Source organism: Chelonoidis abingdonii, chromosome 1, assembly GCF_003597395.2.
Source record: "Chelonoidis abingdonii isolate Lonesome George chromosome 1, CheloAbing_2.0, whole genome shotgun sequence".
NCBI lineage: Eukaryota > Metazoa > Chordata > Testudines > Testudinidae > Chelonoidis > Chelonoidis abingdonii.
Window position 1 is genome coordinate 314,449,589 of NC_133769.1, and position 18,717 is coordinate 314,468,305.

The following is an 18,717-nucleotide window of genomic DNA, read 5'->3' on the forward strand; positions in this document are numbered from 1 at the left end:
CCAATTCACAGCTGCCCTGCACCTTGTATAGTTATTTACAAGGTGGAGTTGGTAACATTTTAACACACTTTGCACTGGTAATATGCACAACACACAAGAGGCCTGATTCTCACTTATTCCATTCCTGCACTCGTGGCTTTAATATATTTGCATTCTCTGTGTTCTGGGGTGTGGTAGGTACCATCCTACCACAGCCACTAAAGATTAAACAGATAGCCACCTCCTCTGCTGCTGCTAATTGCTGGGCTATTGACTGCTGAGATAAGAAGGCTGCATGAAAAAACAGCTCTCAGGTAGGCTGAGAACTGGTGAAGGGAGTTTTCTCAGCAGCAGATTGATAGGAAGCTGCACAAGGAGCTCGCCTTCTCCTGAGAGAGTACTGGAGGAAGTAGTCCTGGGAAAGGCACCTGTGGACAGGTGGAGATAGAAAGCAGCCCAGGGAAGCAACAAGGAATTGTAAGGAGCAGGTTTTAGCTTCTTCAACACAGAATTCCTGGGATTCTGCCAGAAGGGAAGGCAGGTGTGTGTTCTCCTACCCTCCTGAGAGAAAGGGATATGAAAGCATCTCTGAGGAAAAGGTGGCAAGGACTATAAAACTCAGCCTGGGACTGATGACCTGATACAGGGTCACTGGACTTTTGCCCTGCGAGATTACTCTTTATTACCCGAGGAGGGGTGAGATTATAAATGACCTGGCTGGAGTTGTGAGAAGAAGCTGACTGTCACAGGGCCAGACTACTGTCTGGTGGGGGAAACTGAGTTGGAGCCACTGCAAAACCATGCCTGGCCATGAGAGGATATGTTGGCAGGTAAGTGACCAGTGACATGGGGCCATGATGGAGCCCGCCCAAACCTGGAGTGCCTAGGGTTACCAGTTTTGGTTGAACGTTAGCGTTGCCAACTCTGACTGAAGTTATTCTGGGAGATTTCTGCCCCTCCCCCCAACATGACATAATGTCATTTTCTTAAAATATCCAATTAAAATCTCCCAAATTGCTTTCAACAGTCACTGGGAGATCAATTCCAATTCCAGGCCAATCCTGGAGGTTTGGGAATCCTATTGGACATATTCCTGGAGGTTTCCTCACATGACAACCTTTAATTAAAGATTAAGCTTTAATTCCTGTAGACTCTGGGACAATCCTGGAGAGTTGGCAACCCTAGGAGTGATTTGGAGCGATTTCAGAGCTGCTCCAACTTACATACTGCTTCCAAAGGGCCTTGGAAGTAGATAATTTCTAGTTATGTCCCCAAATCCCACCCTTACATGGAGATCTGTGAACTGTGTTCACAAGGCCGCTGCACAGGAAGTTCTCCCAGGGCCACTCCTGTCCACTCTAAGGCCCATTTCTGGTACCAGAGCGCTGTAAAGGAGCCTTAGTAAACGAGAATCAGCAACTATGGTACCACGTAACAGTGAACTGGGCCACACCTAAGATTGCCAACGTTGCATTTCAAATATAAGGGACTGTTTGTTAGCACCCTCCCCCCTCATCTTCCTGATCTTGTCATTGTTAATAATAATAAGCAGTACTCCCTTGCATTCGCCAGAGGTATTTCTTGCTGCTTTTTGCAGCAGTGAGCAACCCCCAATCTTGTTGTAAAGAGATGAAAAAATCAAGGATATCCCTTGTACTAGAGGACTGTTGGCAACCCTGTATACAGCACTAAGATTTAAAAGGAGCCTAACAGAGTTAGGTGCCCATATCCCATTGAAATTCAATGGCAATTGGGCACCCCACTCCCTATGGCACCTTTGATAATGCCAGACTAGAACTGTAAGCCAAGTTAGATGACATGGTGCCAGTGGCAACAGACAGGCCATCTACATTAGGGCTCTCAGTATTGCCAACACTAGTAGAGGTCACCCCATTCTGTCAACAGTCAAAAGATTTGAAAACCTTCTCTACTACAGACTGCACTAAAATACCCATCTAAGTATAACACTTTCTGAAAACTATTTACAATTACTGCCAAGCTAATATTTCAGACAAGTTTGTTTACTGAAAGCTCATATTTAGAAATGTGAGTGGCTGTGAGTTGCTGAACAGCAGAGCCTTTTTTTAGCACTTTGTGGGAAAGATGAGATGGAATGCAATGTGAGAACAAATACCAATCCTTGAATTGACAAAATGCCCTTAAGAAAATAAAAGCTGTGCTATTATGCTTACTTCCTCTTTCTTGCTATTGGTTTTGCGTAATTTTTTTTTTTACCCCCACTAGCAAGCTAGCAAGCTGCAAGTTTTGGATAGCTAAAAGCAGAAGAAGGAAGTATCTTACTGAATTAACTGAAAGGAATAAGAACTGAGGTAGGACAAAGTTAATTTTTATTTTAATATATATATATATATACTTTAGTCTTTTCTTTAAAAGTAGATTAAGACTATTCAAAATAAGAGTAGGAGGAATTTTAGTTATGACTTGTTTCTTGCACCAAGTTTTGTAGTTGATAGAAGAATTAAGCATTTACTCAATTCATCTATGCTAAAGCTAGTCTAGAGTGTTTTCCTTGAGAAGGGATATCCATGTAAGATTTTGTAATTAAAAAATATTTTGGAAGACAAAAGATAATAAACTAATGGTAGAGCTGACAAAGTGAATTTCCTTTGCTTTGTACTAGCACCCAACTGTAGATTTTTGTCAACTATAATCTTTTGGAGGGTGGGGATTGTGTTTGTGTGTGTATATGCATGTGTGTGGGAAGAGTGAATAAAATATCATGCATGTCTTGACAAATGTCCAATTTAATTCAGTACAATGTCAATTACAAATGAAATATAAATGAGTAATGTTTTCATAGTTCTGATCCTGAAAAGATACGTCGTATTCCAGTGAATTGTGACTTGGTTGGCCGTTTAATGTTATTACTTCGGGTTTTCTGACAAGGCAATGGCTAATGCAAGTTATATAACATTAATTAGGCTACATCCTCACTGCCCACCTTACAATTGTGCAGCTGTGCTGATATAGCTGTGCTGTTGGAAGGTACACAGCATAGCCGCTCTTCGTCGCCAGGAGAGAGTTCTATTACTGATGAAGCACTGTCCACTCCAGCACTTTTTGTTGTTAAAACTATTGTCGTTCAAAGGGGTGGATTTTTTTCACACTCCCGAGTGATGACCTTGCCTAAGTACTTGGCATTGCTATTCTGATAGTTCTGAGAACTCACACTAGGGCAGATCTTATTCAGACAAAATATATTTTGACTAAACAGCAGAGCATCTGTACTTCATATTTCATGTTGAGAAATTCATTTAGCAATGTGTACATTGTACTTCTGAAAAATTGAGCTCATGATCCTACTTTGTAAGCAGCTCCCATTGATCTGAGTTGGAATTGTTGGTGCTCTGCACCTCTGAAAATCAGACCAGAAAACTTTATATTTACACATGTAATATGCATACCACTGTAACATACCCTATCCAGGAGTGTTCATTTCTATTAAAACATGATGTGAAGTTATTTTCTATAAAGTACAGAAGTCTTAATATTGATAGTTATTTTATCAGATGTTTTAAGATCTACTCACCTACTTGAATAGAGGCTTGTGAATAGCTGAAAGAGTTGTTTTAGTTTCTTTGCCTAATTTGTGTGTGTGGTAAGTGGGATCTGCCATTGATTTGTGTTTTTGTTTACACTAATTTTGGTCTCATTAATATCAGTGTAAATCAGGAATAACCACTAAAACTAGTTGAAAAGATTGTGGCAAAACATATTTTCACTTAAAAAAAAATACAATTTAGAGAACCCTAATATTTTGCAAAATTGTGACTATTTTACCAAAATCGTTTGACAGAAAATCTTGGTTTGTTTTTATTTCAAATTTATGGTTTCATTCAGGGTTTTCTTGTAGCCTATAACATGATGAATGGCTGAAAGCACACCAGTACAGTTAGCCCAGGGATTGGCAACCTTTCAGAAGTGGTGTGCCGAGTCTTCATTTATTCACTCTAATTTAAGGTTTCACATGCCAGTAATACATTTTAATGTTTTTAGAAGGTCTCTTTCTGTAAGTCTATAATATATAACTAAACTATTGTTGTATATAAAGTACATCAGGTTTTTAAAAAGTTTAAGAAGCTTCATTTAAAATTAAATTAAAATGCAGAGCCCCGGGGGCCACTGGCCAGGACCCGGGCAGTGTGAGTGCCACTGAAAATTAGCTTGCATACCGCCTTTGGCACATGTGCCATAGGTTCCATACCCCTGGTTTAGCCACTTACCCCTCATGACTGAGGGGTTTGTTCATGGCTGTGTCTGCAAGCAGAGAGAGCAGACTAGTTCTCTTTGCATCAGTGGCTTTTTGGGAAGATTCCCCAGCACAGCAGGTTACAGGTACTCTTTTTTTTTTTCTCCGAGCCCTATACCTGTGGTGGCTCTACTGCTGTATGATGGAGTAATTATTGATTGCACATCACCCACAGAAAGCCTGGCTGCATTTCCCTGTCCCCTCTGTTTTGCAAGATGAAAAGAGGGACTGTATGCAGTAATTGTCTGTCCCCAAAAAGAGAGAAGATTTTTTTCTGATGCTGCTGAGCAGTCTGAGAGCTGTGTTAGTGGATCTGGGAGATGTCTGCTTGAAGCTTGCAAAGCTGTGTCTTCCGTGGAGCACTTCAGGGTGTGAAAAAGAAAGCAATCTTCCAGAAATGGTATGCAGTATGAACAGCCACAAGTGATGGTAGGGGAATCAGAAAAACACAATTTGCTTGAGGTAGACAACTCTGAAGAGGACTATTTCTGTGGGGCACAGTCAACCACTCCGGGTGCAAGAGGAGGTGGTGAGGAGGAGAATGGTGGATCTCCAGTTAGTCCAGCACCACATCAGGCTAAACCTCAGCAGCAGGGCACTGGCCAGAGACCATCAGCATCCTCTGAAACCTTGTTCCGCTATGCTGCTTCTGGAATAGATGTGGTTGATGCTAGTACTCACACTCCCAGGTGGGAGGAAGGTCACTGCCTCCATCTCTGCTGCGCATGGTTTTGATGGAAACTCTAAGGGGAAGGCAGTGCTCCCATGTTGCATTTCTCTCAGCAGCAAAAGTCACCACTATCTACAATCCCCCCTTCCCCAATCCTCTGACAGCACTAGTGTCATTTGCTAACTCCTGAAAATGGAGGATGAGTCTGGGCGTGACCCTGAAAGGATGGGGATATCAGAGATGGTTAAAATCCATCAAGCACAATCAAAGAGTGCACATGATGTAACCAGTTAGCTCAGAGCTTACAGAAAAGCAAACAACAGCAAACTCCAGAGCAGAGGCTGACTATGACACCACCAATATTTTCTGTGACTTTGTCAGCTAAGTCCAGCAGCATCCCTCAACTGTACTTAGTGGAGTGTATTCAGAGGGGGCAAAAACATGAATGCAACCACCCTGTGACTGAGAAACCTGACCACAGTGAGCAAGGATGCTGGCTGTGGACATTCTTCCTTTCTCCCGCGTGGAGGGAGATGGTTTCAGACTCTTTGTGGCTGCAGCTGGCTCCAGGTGGCAGATCCCTAGCTGCCCTTCCTAGCAAAAAAGGAAATGCCAGATCTGTGCGCTGCTATGAGAAGTACAGAATAGTATAGCCTAGGTAGGCAAGTGCAGCAGAACACTGACATGTGGACCAGGGGTCAGACGACTTCCTACATGGCTGTTATGGCCCACTGGGTGAGCAGCGGCGGCAGGAAGTCTAGCAGCAGCATTGGCACATATATCCTCACTCGACAGCATGCCATGCTTTGGGTGTCTGGGTTTGAAAAACAGCACGCATTCTGGAACATCTCGGATGTGCTGTGCTGTCATGGGTGGCATGTGAATCGCTGGCTTGGGGAGGCTAGCCCCTACGTCCACTCCGTCCACCTGAGGCCCTGCCCCTTCTGCACACCCCCAGCCTAAAGGCCCCCCTCAGCTGCTGGCCCTGTCTCCAGGCTAGTACCCCCCAACCCCCAAGCGCCGGGGCCACAGCACATGGGGAAAGAGCCATAGAGTGGGAAGCAGCTGGAATGGGCCTTGGGGGCAGAGCGTAGGTGGGGCCACAGTTGCTTGTTTGGGGCGGCTCAGCCTCCCCCAGCCTATAATACCTACTGCCCATGTGTGCTGTCATAGAGGGCTGGCTAAGGCCCAGGGTGACCAGATGTCCCAATTTTATAGGGACAGTCCCAATATTTGGGGCTTTTTCTTAAATAGGTGCCAATTACTCCCCCACCCTGTCCTACTCCCCCACCCTGTCCTGATTTTTCACAGTTGCTATCTGGTCACCCTACTAAGGCCCCCCAACTTCTTTGCTGTGTCTGTGGCAATGAACTACAGAGTAAATTGTATGGTGTAGGATGGTGACTTCCAGCATGCCCCTTGCCTCACTTGCTGCTTCAATCTGATAGAGGGAAATTTTGGAGGAGGAATGCAGAATTGCAGGGACTGTCTCAGTGGCCAATAAACTATATGGTCACTTCAGACAGTCCTATGCAGTGTGCCACAACCTTAAAGACCAGCAGGAGTCACTCAAACTGTCATCCACCAGTTGGAATGCTCCCTTTTACGTGCTGGAACGGCTCTACGGGCAGCTTGCAAGCATTCTGCGTCCATAAAGTTGAGGCAAGTGTAACCCACATACCTCCTGGGTGTGATGCTCTGTCCCCTCGAGAGGCACTGAGACCACTTAGAGATCAATGAGTCTGCTACAGCCTTAGCTAAGTACCATGTGGCTTTTAGCTCATGCAATAGATGCTCATGCATTTAGCTTCAGAAGTCCCAGGTTCAGTCCTGACGACCAGGGTCTGTCGGTGTTACACAAGCACAGACATCCTGTGACGTCCTATGCCACACTGACCTCACAGCTAGTCAGTGAGGATGACACAAGAATCAGCCAAGTAATTCCCTCACTGTGCCTGCTGAGGGGAAAGAACTGAGATATATGCAGACCTAATTCCAGGAATGGGATGACATCACTGGAGAATCACCAGTGCAAGTCATGCTGACTACTCTTCTGGTAAATTGCTAATTCAAGGCATCAGGGGAGAGTGCTTCTGGGTGATAACATATCTAAACTCCTGATTCAGTGGTTCCTTCCTGTGAGCAGAGAATGATGAGGAAAGAATATGGCATTTGAAAAACAAATTGGTGGAGGTAGCTAAAGTCTGCTCTGCTGAGTTTTTAATTTGCTGGGGTTGGAGAGGTGGTGTTGTGAGGAAACAAGCTTTTCTCTCTACTTATGCAATTTTTTTCGTCCCAGGTACTATGAAAATAGCAACAAGTTTGGGAGGACACTTGGTTTTACTGTTCCACATTCACAGAATAAATCCACATGTAGCTTTTCATAATTCCCCTCACATTGGTCTAGCTCTGGCTTCAGTGTGGAAGCCACACTGTAGGTGGGTGGAATGTGTGCATGTGGCATTTGCATGGATCTTAAGGGGGAATACTGGGAAGAAATTGGATCAGTTCTACTATAACTCTAAGCAAGCCCACAAATCAATATTAGAAGTTATGCTGTTTGCTGGAATGGCTACCTTAATGCATTTCTGTAACTTAACTCTAGCATGAGGATGGGTTATTGACTTACTGCCCAAGCCCCTGTGTGGAGGGGTAGTGGACTGCTTGTCTGCACCTTACACTTTGACCTTCTGGCTTCAGTAACCATCCCAGGAGCCAAAACTCCCACAGGCATAGCTGTGTGTTACTGGAGCACACAAACCTTCCCAACGTCCGCGGAGAAAGAAGTAAAAGTTAGAGATGATAAAAGTTCCCGTTTGTAGCTATGGAAAGTGCTTTCCTAAATAAAACAACATTTGTTAGGAAATGAGTAAATCATTCCAGGACAGTGACTTTAGAATATCTTTAGGTGCATAACAAAGAAGTCCTCGAGGAGACCCCCACCCCAACTCTCAAGGCAGGAAGCTGAGGAATTGCATAGCATGATGGTGGTGTAGTAGGTGCCTACTGTAACATATGTGTGTGGTTGGGGGGGCCCAGCATTGAGCAGTAATGTTATGGCTCTGCTCCCCAAGTAACAGCACTGTAACAAAGCTAATAACTAATGGATAAAGATTTGAGGGCCCCTTTATTCCCCTTGCTCATTCTGTGGGTCTGGTGGCAGGATGGACAGAATCAGGGTGAGGGCCCCAGCCTGCCACTGGAAGAACTCCGTCTCTAACTGGGCATGAAGGTGATCTTGGGCATCCTCTACCTGCTTCTGTGCCACAGCTGCCCAGTCTGGCCTCAGACTAGAACTGCTGCCAGTCCCAAGCTGCAGTGGAGAGCAGCTCAGCCACCTGCTCCCTTGCTGCTTGCAGGCCCAGCCAAGCCCACTCCCATTCCTCCAAAATAGGAGCTAGGTGAGGTGTGTGGGCTGCACTAGCAAGGGAGCTGGTGCTGGGGAAGTGGCCCAACTCTGGTGCAGAACAGCATGGGGCTAGCAGCAATGAGTGGGAGGGGGTTGGGTTTCACCCCCTGCACCTCCCAGGTGCTGCCACCTCAGATGGGACTAAAAGCTGTGGTCCCTGATTTCCGTTCCTAGTACACCAAGCAGTCACTGTCATAGTGGTGACAGACAGCCACATTCAGCTGCCCTGACACCACAGTGAAGTGCTCACACCCTATGGTGCACTGGCAGTGCCTTCAGGAGCATCAGTAGGATCCCTCCTTCTCCCCCCTTGTCCTTCCCATCTGACCTTCCTCCTGTTCCTACCGTATTACTAGGGGCCTACCAAATACATGGCCATGGAAAAACATGTCACAGACTGTGAAATCTGGTCTCCCCATGAAATCTGGCTATTGTAGGTGGCTGTGGTATTGCCATCCTTTTTTCTGCTGCTGCTGGTGGCACTGCCTTCAGAGCTGGATGCCCGGCCAGTAACCGCAGCTCTCTGGCCACCCAGCTCTGAAGGAAGCACCACTGCTAGCAGCAGCGGGGAAGTAAGGGTGGCATGGTATGGTACTGCCACCTTTACTTCTCTGCTACTGCTGACAGTGGCACTGCTTTCAGAGCTGGGTTCCTGGCAAACAGCCGTCACTTTCCAGCTGCCCAGCTCTAAAGGCCACACAGAAGTAAGGGTGGCAATAACACAATCCCCCTACTATAGCTGTATGACCCCCCACCACCTGACTCTGTTTTGGGTCGGGACCCCCATGGTTGAAACACTATGAAATGTAATATTTAAATATCTGAAACTGTGGCATTCAAGATTTTAAAAAAAATACTATGACAGTGAAATTTACCAAAATGGACCGTGAATTTGGTAGGGCCCTACCCATCATTGCTTTTAGGTATGTGAAAGATTTTTAAAGACAGCTCCCTCTCTCTTCCCTTTACTGCATGGAATGACTAATTAATATCAAAATACCCACTAGGGCACTTCCTGTTACAGGTCAAAATGTTTTGCTATTTCCATTCTGCAAGAAACTTTGAGGTTTTGCCCCAATTCAGAACAAAACTTCAGGAAACCATAAGATTTATTTATTTATTGTGGAAAAGAAATGCCATTTTTCAGTCAATTCTAATAACTGTGATCAAGTGAGTTACATTGATGTGATCATGGCAGAATCAGAATCTGTATTTTTAATAACTTTTCAAGGTGCCAAGAGCCTTGTATAGACATCTTTATGCATCTAAGTCTAAAGAATTAAAAAGCAGGTAAGAGAGGTCTCTGCATAGAAGATGTACAACCACCAGCAGTGCTGCCTAGTGGTCAGGTGGTGGTTGGCAGAACATCTCCCCTTGAAGCACATTCCTGTCCTTCAGAACCCTCATCCCTAAAGTTTCCAGTTCTCCCCTATAGCAGAAGGTTTGAGAGCTGGGTCCTTGAACAGCCAATCTTTTCCGGTTGGCCTCTCACCAGAGGTGAAGGCTTTTCTTGTTGTATTGTCCACTCAAAGTGGGTAGAGGAACCCAGGTTCACCTTCTTCACTGTGCTCCAGTCCTGAGTGCAATGATGGGCAGCTTGTGGTGCCAAGCCACTGCTCCTTCTCCCCAGACCACTTCCTACCCCAGTCTCCTTCAGCTTCCCAGAGTAAATCACTCAGTCAAGGTTCTGAGCCTCACACTCCATTCCCTTCTTTTTTGTGGGTGTGCGCAGTGTTACATTGTCAGGTCCTGGGCAATGAGCTCGTGGGTAGCACTTTCCTCTCAGATCAACCATTCACTCCCTACCCGCGAACTGCTCTGCTTCCATTTTTAAAGCCATGCCTTCAGGTGCGGCTGCGTGGGCCCAGAGCTGATCCTTAAATCCTTGCTCTCCGGTGTTGGGTCTGTATATCTCATATTTATTTCAGAAATGCTTTAGTGATATGACTGTGAGTTCATCCAGAGTTTACTAGAATAATTATTAAGGATTTGGTTCAGCTCTCATTGAAATCAATGGAAAGATTCTTGTGACAATGGAATGACTTCAGTGAGAGTTGGATTGAGACTTAAGGAAGGAGAATGTCCCATAATGTGCATAAACCCTAATCTGCACTAGTATTTGTCCCTGAGGTTTTCTTTGACAGTTAAAAGCATCAGATAATTAGATGAGCCAGAGTGCAGAATCACGGCCAGCTCCTACAAGCTGGTTCCATTATTATAGACAACTATCTAGTATCCTAAAAGCCAGCTGGCACAGGAGGGCTCAGCAATGCAAACAAGTTTTTGTAGTTGCTCTCTGCTAAAGCACATAAACTAAAGAGCTTTCCTGACACACTTTACCTATAGCACCTGAGGCCTGCTCAGGGCCCCCCTTAGTACTGTGGAACCCAATTGGTCCATGATCTGAACTTCACTTATTTCATCCTCCCTGTTACCTCAGACAGGATCATGGCACAGCAGGTTGTTGATAGCTCTGAGCACAGGGCACTCACTTGCTATTTGACTTTCATCAAGGTACTTAACCTCCCTATGCCTCTGTTTCCCCATCTTACTTCACAGGCTTAATTCATTAATGCTGATAAAGCTAAGCATTGCTACATGAGAGTGCCTCCTAACCAGAGGCGGCTCTAGGTATTTTGCCACCCCAAGCAAGGCAGGCAGGCTGCCTCAGGGCATGCCTGTGGGAGGTCCTCCAGTTCCACAGCTTCAGCATACTCGCCACCGAATTGCTGACGAAATCGCAGGCTTGGTAGACCTCCTGCAGGCAAGCCACCAAAGGCAGCCTGCCTACCCCCCTCACAGCGACCAGCAGGGCGCTCCCCGTGGCTTGCCACCCCAGACACACGCTTGGTGTGCTGGTGCCTGGAGCCGCCCCTGCTCCTAACCATATGTATGTCAACGCATCTCTCCAGTTCTATAGTTGTTTTTGTTGAATGGTTGGCTGGTTGTTTCTGTAAAGCAAATACTTCTAATCTTAGCAAAATAAACCATAGAACTTCTCTACTTGGAGTATTTTGGACTAGTTTGTATCCCTGTAGAAGGGGAAGGCCCATCCGTGCAATCCCATAAGGGGGAAAATCCTGTTCCTGATTCCAATCAGACAGACATCATATGCAGGTGAGTTTTTTCAGAGGGGAAAAATTGAACTGCCTGAAATACCTTTGATACCAAAGGATTTATCTTTCTTTTCAGTAGGGAGTTCTACCAGAACACTTCTCTTCTCATTGCGGGGGAATGAAATAGAGAAGAATTTCTCTACTAGGATTCAGTATCTGAAAGTTGAGGCCTATGGAGTACAGTTGTTCAGCTGCCTGAGGCCCAACTGAGGAAAGCACTTAAGCATGGGTGTAAGTTCCTTTGAATTCAATGAGATCTAAACATGAGCTTAACTGCTTTTCTGAAAGAGCTGGTGATCCACACAGTTCTAACAGCAACAGGGTGCAAGGAGCCAGGTAAGTGTTGGCTGTCCTAGGCCAGGATCCCAGTGTACATAGGATCAATCACGTCTTAACCTGCCACTGCCTGTGATGTTGGTAGATATTATTTTTATTTCCAGATGGATAATTTGAGACATACTTAAATGAAGTAGCTTCCTTTTCCAGAGCCGCCCAGCAAGTTAGTTACAGAGCTTGGAACAGACCTTGGAATGCCCTGAGTCTTGTGCTGTATCAACAAGAACACACCCATTTTCACTGTTTACAGTGGGACAAATGAAAACACCTATTTTTCAGTCATTTTCTGATGTGTTTTTTTTCCGGAAGTGGGGATGGGGGATTAAAATTGTCCAGACTTGGTATATGCCCAAAGATGGGTATTTGGGGAGATGCTGAGCAAAAATATTTTAGCCATCTCAAATATGTAAGAGTAAAGTGACCCATTTCCCCATGACTGATCAACCAACCAAAATATTCTGCAGCTTTTATTTATTTAAAAACACTGCCCTGGCTGGGGAGAAGAAGCTGAAATTTAGTAGGGAAATAGCTCTTAGTGAGAAACCATTCATTTTAGTGTTCCAGTGAACACTGATTTTTATCTGATTGGATTATGACCTATTAAAAATCACTCTGCACATGTACAGTACAAATCCTAATCAGAAAATTCTACAGAACTGTAAAGTGTGCAGCTGTGGACAGCCATTCGGTTCACATGTGAGTGGCTGATTTATGGCAGCTGAGTATTTAATTCTTTGGAGAAGAGAATGAGGCCAGGACTTCATGTTCACTATGCACATTAAGACAGTGAAAAATACAGATTAAAGATATATAAGTAATAGGAAGCAGGGAAGGGAAGGAGGCATAAAATGAGGGGAAACTTTTAAAATGAGTTAACATGATGTTTGACAGCAAAATCTCAGTTATTGAAAATACACAAGTTTTGGATAATTGCATAAAAATGAGGCTGACGGTTTTTACTGGAATTCCCATAGCTAGAACACACATCTCTGCTCACTAGAAGGAAAAAGTGGTAAAACGTAAGGGACTACATAAAAGTTAGTACAGAAACTGGTTGACTTCAAGTGAAATATTTTCCTGTTGGAAATTGACAAAATCCCATTTTCCATGGGGGAAAAATACCAACTTCAACATAATCTTCTACCAGGAAAATCTCTACATAAAACACTTTGGTTTGGGCCAACCCATCATGTACTTGAACTGATGTTTTACCTTCTAGGAGTTATAGTTCTGGCTCCCTCATGTTCTGAATCTTCCATAGGGACCATGATCCCTGGCTAGATTGCATCTTCCATCATGCACCACAGTCTTTGTCCCTGTGGTTGAATCACCGCAGAACATCTTGTGAGTCCCATGGGGCCACAGCGGGAGATTGTGGTGCATTGTGGAATTAAGCCTCATAGCAGAGAATGGAGTCATAATGGACCTGGAACGGCAAAGCCTATTAGACACCATGACAGTACAGGTGAACACAGAGATTAACATCAACACAAAATAAAATATTTTGAGATTTAAAAATAGAAATGTTTTGGAACTTTTCATGCCACAGAAAAGTTTAGATATTTACTTTTGCTTTTGTCCTGAATTGGAGTAAAATATCCAAATACCAGAATTTTCCATGGGATGGAAATTCCATTTTTGATCAGCTCTATTACCAACGTTGCATCTGCCAGTCTAACTCAAGATCTCCCACCCACAAAATGACCAGTGATAACTTGCTTAGTTTGCATGATCAAAGAAAAACACCGTGTCAGGTGCTGCAGCTGTTGGCACTGCACTCACCTTTCGAAGACTGAAACTTGAAGCTTTTACTCGAATCTTTAGCTTTTATATTGCCAGACAGCAGGCACTATCCATAAACTGCAGTTACAATGACACTTAGCATATATAGCGCTTCACATTTTGAAGTTCAATACAAACAGTAACTGATCTATATTCACTGGAGCATGGTGAATAGTTATTAATTTAACTAGCTTTTATTTTTCCACTGCTATTTACAGCTTTTACCTTTCAGCCAAATGGTTGCAATGCTGACTTGAGGGATGATGCGGCGTAAATTTCATAACAATTTTTTTTATTTTCAGGATGCCAGAAGACTCAAACATGACTGAATTAGTTTCACAGATGTGCCAAAATGACAATGCCACCAACACGTCAAACTTGGACAACTGCTCTATTGATGACTTCAAGCATGCTGTTTATCCCACAATATATCTCACAATATTTGCCTTAAGTATCTTTGGAAATGGCCTTTCCATATATGTTTTCCTGAAGCTTTACAGGAAAAAGACTCCAGTGAATGTTTTCATGCTGAACTTGGCTATTTCAGACCTCCTGTTTGTGTGGACTTTACCCTTCCGTGCCACCTATTACTTGATGAAATCTCGGTGGGTATTTGGGGATATATTTTGCAGGATTGTGTCTTATAGCTTGTATGTCAATATGTACTGCAGCATTTATTTTCTAACTGTGCTGAGCATTGTTCGTTTTGTGGCTATTGTTCATCCTTTCAAACATTTGAAACTAATCGCCATCAAGTATTCTAGAATCATATGTGCGGTGATATGGGGTTTTGTGATGACAGTTGCCAGCGTGCTGCTGTTCAGGGAATGCATTGGCAAGGACTACCCACGCAAGTGCTTAGATCTCCAAGAGGAGACTGTACAGAAGCTGCTTGTGATGAACTATATTGTCTTGATAGTGGGCTTCCTCCTCCCATTTTGCACAATAATTTGTTGCTATGTGCTTGCGATCAAAGCTTTGCTTAAGCCCAGGGTTCCGAAAGCAAAGGTAAGAGCTTCTCATAAGAAGGCAGTGTCAACCATCATCATCACTTTATTCATGTTTCTGCTTTGTTTCCTACCATATCACATACTAAGAACTGTCTACTTGCTGGAAAATTTTAAGGCCTTTATGGCCAACTGTTGCAATTTGCTGGCTGAAGGAGCAGTCATCGCTCATTCCCTTGCTGCAATGAATAGTTGCCTAGATCCTGTGCTCTATTACTTTGCGGGAGAAAACTTCAAAGAGAGACTCAAAAGTATATATAAAAGGTAGAGGGTGAAGAATCAAATGTACATTCCTTATTGGGAATATTTTCTGATGATCAAACCCCAGGACTGGAGGCTGAAAGATCATGGGTTTTTTAATCTATGCCGCTGACTTGCCACGTGACCTGGGGTGAATCACGTAACTCTGTGCCTCCATTTCCCTATCTCCAAAGTGGGGCTGTTCAGAGTGGCTAGTATCTCAGAACACCATGTGAATTTTCTTCATAAATGGTTGTAAAGGGGTCCAAGATCCCACCCTGGGATTATACCTATATCTCTTCCACCAGCCAAAAAGAGGCTTTTGTCCTTTAAGAAGCCCTCTGCTCCAGAGGACTTCATTTACTGGTAACACAAACTGACAAAATAGACCTTTAATTCTGGGAAACAGACTGGGTCTGTGGTTCTGTCATCTCCAAACTCTTGCTTTTCTCTCCCCAAAAGCACCTTGCATTCTGGATCCACCTGTTCCTCAAAACTGGGATTACTGGTCCCTCCCTCAGAGTTGCCTCTCCATTGGCTACTCCAACCCTCAGAGCATAGTCTCAGTGCTTTTCAATATACTGATCCCTCCCTAGGCATTACCGTTAATTTCAGGCCTCTTTTCTTTAGTAGTGCCTGAAGTAGTAGGAACATTAATCAAAATTTTCAGAACATGTAAATATGAAGCTATTCCGTTTTCTGTGTTTTGGGGTTTGTTTGAGTTTTAGGAAAGATCAACCTCATCCTTATAGAATGTTGGTTGCAAATTGAATTCAGTAACCACAGCTGTGTAATAAACCACACCTACATACATCATTAGGACTAATGCTTCCATCCTTTATTTTCAAAAGCACACGTCTCTTTCACGGGAGATGAAGAAAATTGTTCTTTACAATAGAAAGACCCTAAGTTGCAACTAGTCACAAGATATCAGTATATTTCCACACTTATTGTGCTTTATCTTATTTCTAGTTAAATCCAAACACTCCCATTTATGTCAGTGGAGCAGCACGGAGACCTCAAACCACCCTCAAGAAAAATTGTTGACTTATTTGCTCAATTATAATCTATTTTCTTCAAGAACAAAAGGTTCCAGAAGATCTAATGCTAGGGAGAATTTTAAGCTTTTATAATCTAGAGGGGGACAAAAATAATAGACAAATCAAAATTTCAAATTGGGATAATTTTTTAAAAAATGACCTGTAACTCCAAACAGATTGATGTGCTTTCTACAACCTTTGAGAAATTTGTCCTTTATCATCACAATAAACCTACCTATTTCAGACTAAAACTAATTTTCCAAGCCAGCATTATCCAAGAGGCAGACTGGGACTGTATGATGCAGTCTGATTGGTACATTAACAATGGAAAAGCTAGAGCTGGAGCACAAGGAAATATTGCTCCTCATATTTATCTTTTCTTTGCATATCCCCAGAAAGGGAGTGGTCACAACTATATTTGTACAGAGTGGCCACATGAAATAGCATAACACATTCTAAGGGAATATTTGCATGCCTGTGAGCAGCTGTGTTTGCCTCGTGTCTTCATAAATGGGAAGCATGCTAGTGCTTCACTAGAATTACATTACATGCCCTACAGTGTAAATTCTCTTTTTCTGTATTATAAAAAAGGCCTTCTATATATTTAAAATGGAAACTTTTACAGTTTAAAGAATATATTAATTGGCCAAATGCTGACACCCCCCGCCCCCGAAAGATATGATAAAAAAAAATCTAATAGGAGTTGAAGAACTTAGATTCTCTCATATGCAAATGATAAAAAAAATCATTCAAAGAGTCACTTTCTTCTAACAGGGCACTTTATTAGAATAAGAAATAGAAGATTTTCTTATTCTCTCTCTTTCTCAGCTTCCCTGTATCATCTCTGGCTACAACCTTTCACAGTCTACCTCTGGCTTAGTTTCTGAACTAGTACATTATGATTACTGATTTATCATTTTGGTGGATGAACGGAAAAATTAGGGGGAAACATTGTTTCGAGGTCAACCTGAAATGAACATTTTTCAGTGAACTGGGGAAAAAAAAAAACCATTTAGAGGTGAACAAAATGTTTCATTCAACCCAAAATGAAATGTTTTGTTTCATTTTTTAATTTTTTTTTATCTTTTTAAAAAATAAAAATTGAAGTAAAATTTGAAATGAAAAGTCATTTTGAACTGAACAATTGAAACATTTCTAAAATGTAAAAACAAAACATTGAGACTTTTTGGAGGTATTTTTATTTTTATTTTTTAAGAGAACAATTTGGCAAATTCAGTGCAAATTTGTGAAATGTTTCAGTTTATCCAAATCTGCATTTTTGGGGCGTGAAAAAAAGTTTCACCCAAACAGTTTCACCCAGGTCTTCTCGCGATACGTATCCTCACTCCCTGAGCCCTCTGGCAAGGGTGGGATACTTGCAGTGCTGTAATGCAGGAGTTTTGAGCAGTTGATCCACATAATCCATGGAACAACTGTCCACAGCTCCCTACCTCTCTTGACCCACCCATCCCTCACTGAATGGATCTGGGACTCCCCTGAGCAGCTTGGCTAAGCTAAGATAAAGCTAAGGCCCACGACCTACCATTTCCACTATCAGGTCTGCATGGACATGAAAATAAAAAGCCATGTCATTCCAATTCAAGAGAGAAAATACCTCAAGTTCATGTACACTCCTCTCTCCTTGCCCGCTTTCAGTTTTTGGAAGGGAGTTGTTCCCCCTTTCTCCCTTATTACAAAAGCTGTGTCAGCTTTGCAAGTGCTTCTTCTTTCCTGCCATTCTCCTGTGGGAGCAACTCTTCCTCTACCCTTCCTCAAGCTGCTATAGATGCTCCCACCCAGCTCCTCTAAGCTACATCAGATCCTTGTTCTGATGGGGGAGGGTGCACAGGGCTGTCTCTTAGAAAATGGAGTAATCAAAATAGCCAGAAACATACACATAAAGTCAAAGGCAATGCAAATTGGAAAAGTGCGGTATATCAGCTGTAACTTCATGATTCGACTAATGTTTTGACTCTTAATGTCATTTTCTGAGCCAGACCTGGATGTGCATTAGCCTTTTTAGTCTTTGATTATATCATAAGTAAAATAGGAGTTTTAAAGGTCCAAATTGTGACAGAACGGGAATTAGTCATAATATTTTGTATGAATATTGTGCGTGCCTTGGTTTCCCCTGTGTGATGCATAGTTAACTAGATGGTGGGAAAAGGTTGGTTGCTTTTTGCAGAGACCCAGAGATACAAGCACAACTGATGTTTAACGTCCTGGGGTCCCATGCTCATGGAAAGTCCAGGAAGACAATGGCCACTCCAACGCCTGGACATTTGGCACGTAGCAACAAACAACCCTGCATGGCCCACCCTCCTTAGGCAGACAGCTGGGTATGACCAGTTGGAGGACAAAGGACTGGGGAGGGTCGAGCTGGGGTTGTTAAGTGTGGACTGCTGGAGTCAAGAGAGAAGCTTCTGGACTGGGACTGAAGAGGGGTCAGAAGGCTCTGGACTGACCCAGATGGAGCATGCTGTAACTTTCTGTTCTCCATGTTAACTAAGGACATGGGTGGTGGGATAAGGACCTGGGTTAAGCGGTGACACCTCAGAACATGGCATTCCAGAAGGGACAGTGAGTGTCCAACAGAGGCAACAAGCCACCAGCAGCAGCAGAGAAGAGCAGCGGCAGCACACAGCTGGTGGCAGCAGAGAAAAGCAGAGGCAAACAGCCAGTTGCAGAGGTGCACAGCAATCACAGGGACATTGCTCAACCCCTCCCCTCCTTTCTTGGGTGGGAGGTGAACCTCTATGAACACACCTCTGAACTCTGGGTCTTTGCTAAGCAAGGGCAGCCAGCTGTGAGTGAGGTGCAGAGAAGGGAGAGGGGAGTGATGTGTTAAAGACACACTCATTCATCAGA

The 18,717-nt window shown here is 43.5% G+C and overlaps 1 protein-coding gene across 4 annotated transcripts; it reads left to right on the plus strand.

Annotated features, from left to right (window-relative positions):
- Window positions 1–249: 249 nt before the first annotated feature.
- Window positions 250–16,847, plus strand: CYSLTR2 (cysteinyl leukotriene receptor 2). 4 transcript variants are annotated; one of them, XR_012655022.1, is made up of 3 exons: window positions 250–809; window positions 2,224–2,309; window positions 7,219–7,956. XR_012655022.1 is itself a non-coding variant. In XM_032785396.2 (3 exons), the coding sequence occupies exon 3, from the start codon at window positions 13,866–13,868 to the stop codon at window positions 14,835–14,837; it is 972 nt and encodes a 323-aa protein (XP_032641287.1). In that variant the 5' UTR covers window positions 250–809; window positions 2,224–2,309; window position 13,865; the 3' UTR covers window positions 14,838–16,847. The 4 variants fall into 4 exon arrangements, 3 of the variants coding, with proteins under 3 accessions (XP_032641287.1, XP_032641286.1, XP_074917684.1); XM_032785396.2 differs by lacking the exon at window positions 7,219–7,956 and adding an exon at window positions 13,865–16,847; XM_075061583.1 differs by lacking the exons at window positions 250–809; window positions 7,219–7,956 and adding exons at window positions 2,038–2,099; window positions 13,865–16,847.
- Window positions 16,848–18,717: the final 1,870 nt, after the last annotated feature.

Excerpts from the sequence above, each read along its gene's own strand:
- CYSLTR2 (XM_032785395.2), top strand. The coding sequence starts at position 790 with ATGAGAGGATATGTTGGCAG. Across the intron at positions 810-13,864 it reads ATGAGAGGATATGTTGGCAG|GATGCCAGAAGACTCAAACA; the intron begins GTAAGTGACCAG and ends TTTTATTTTCAG.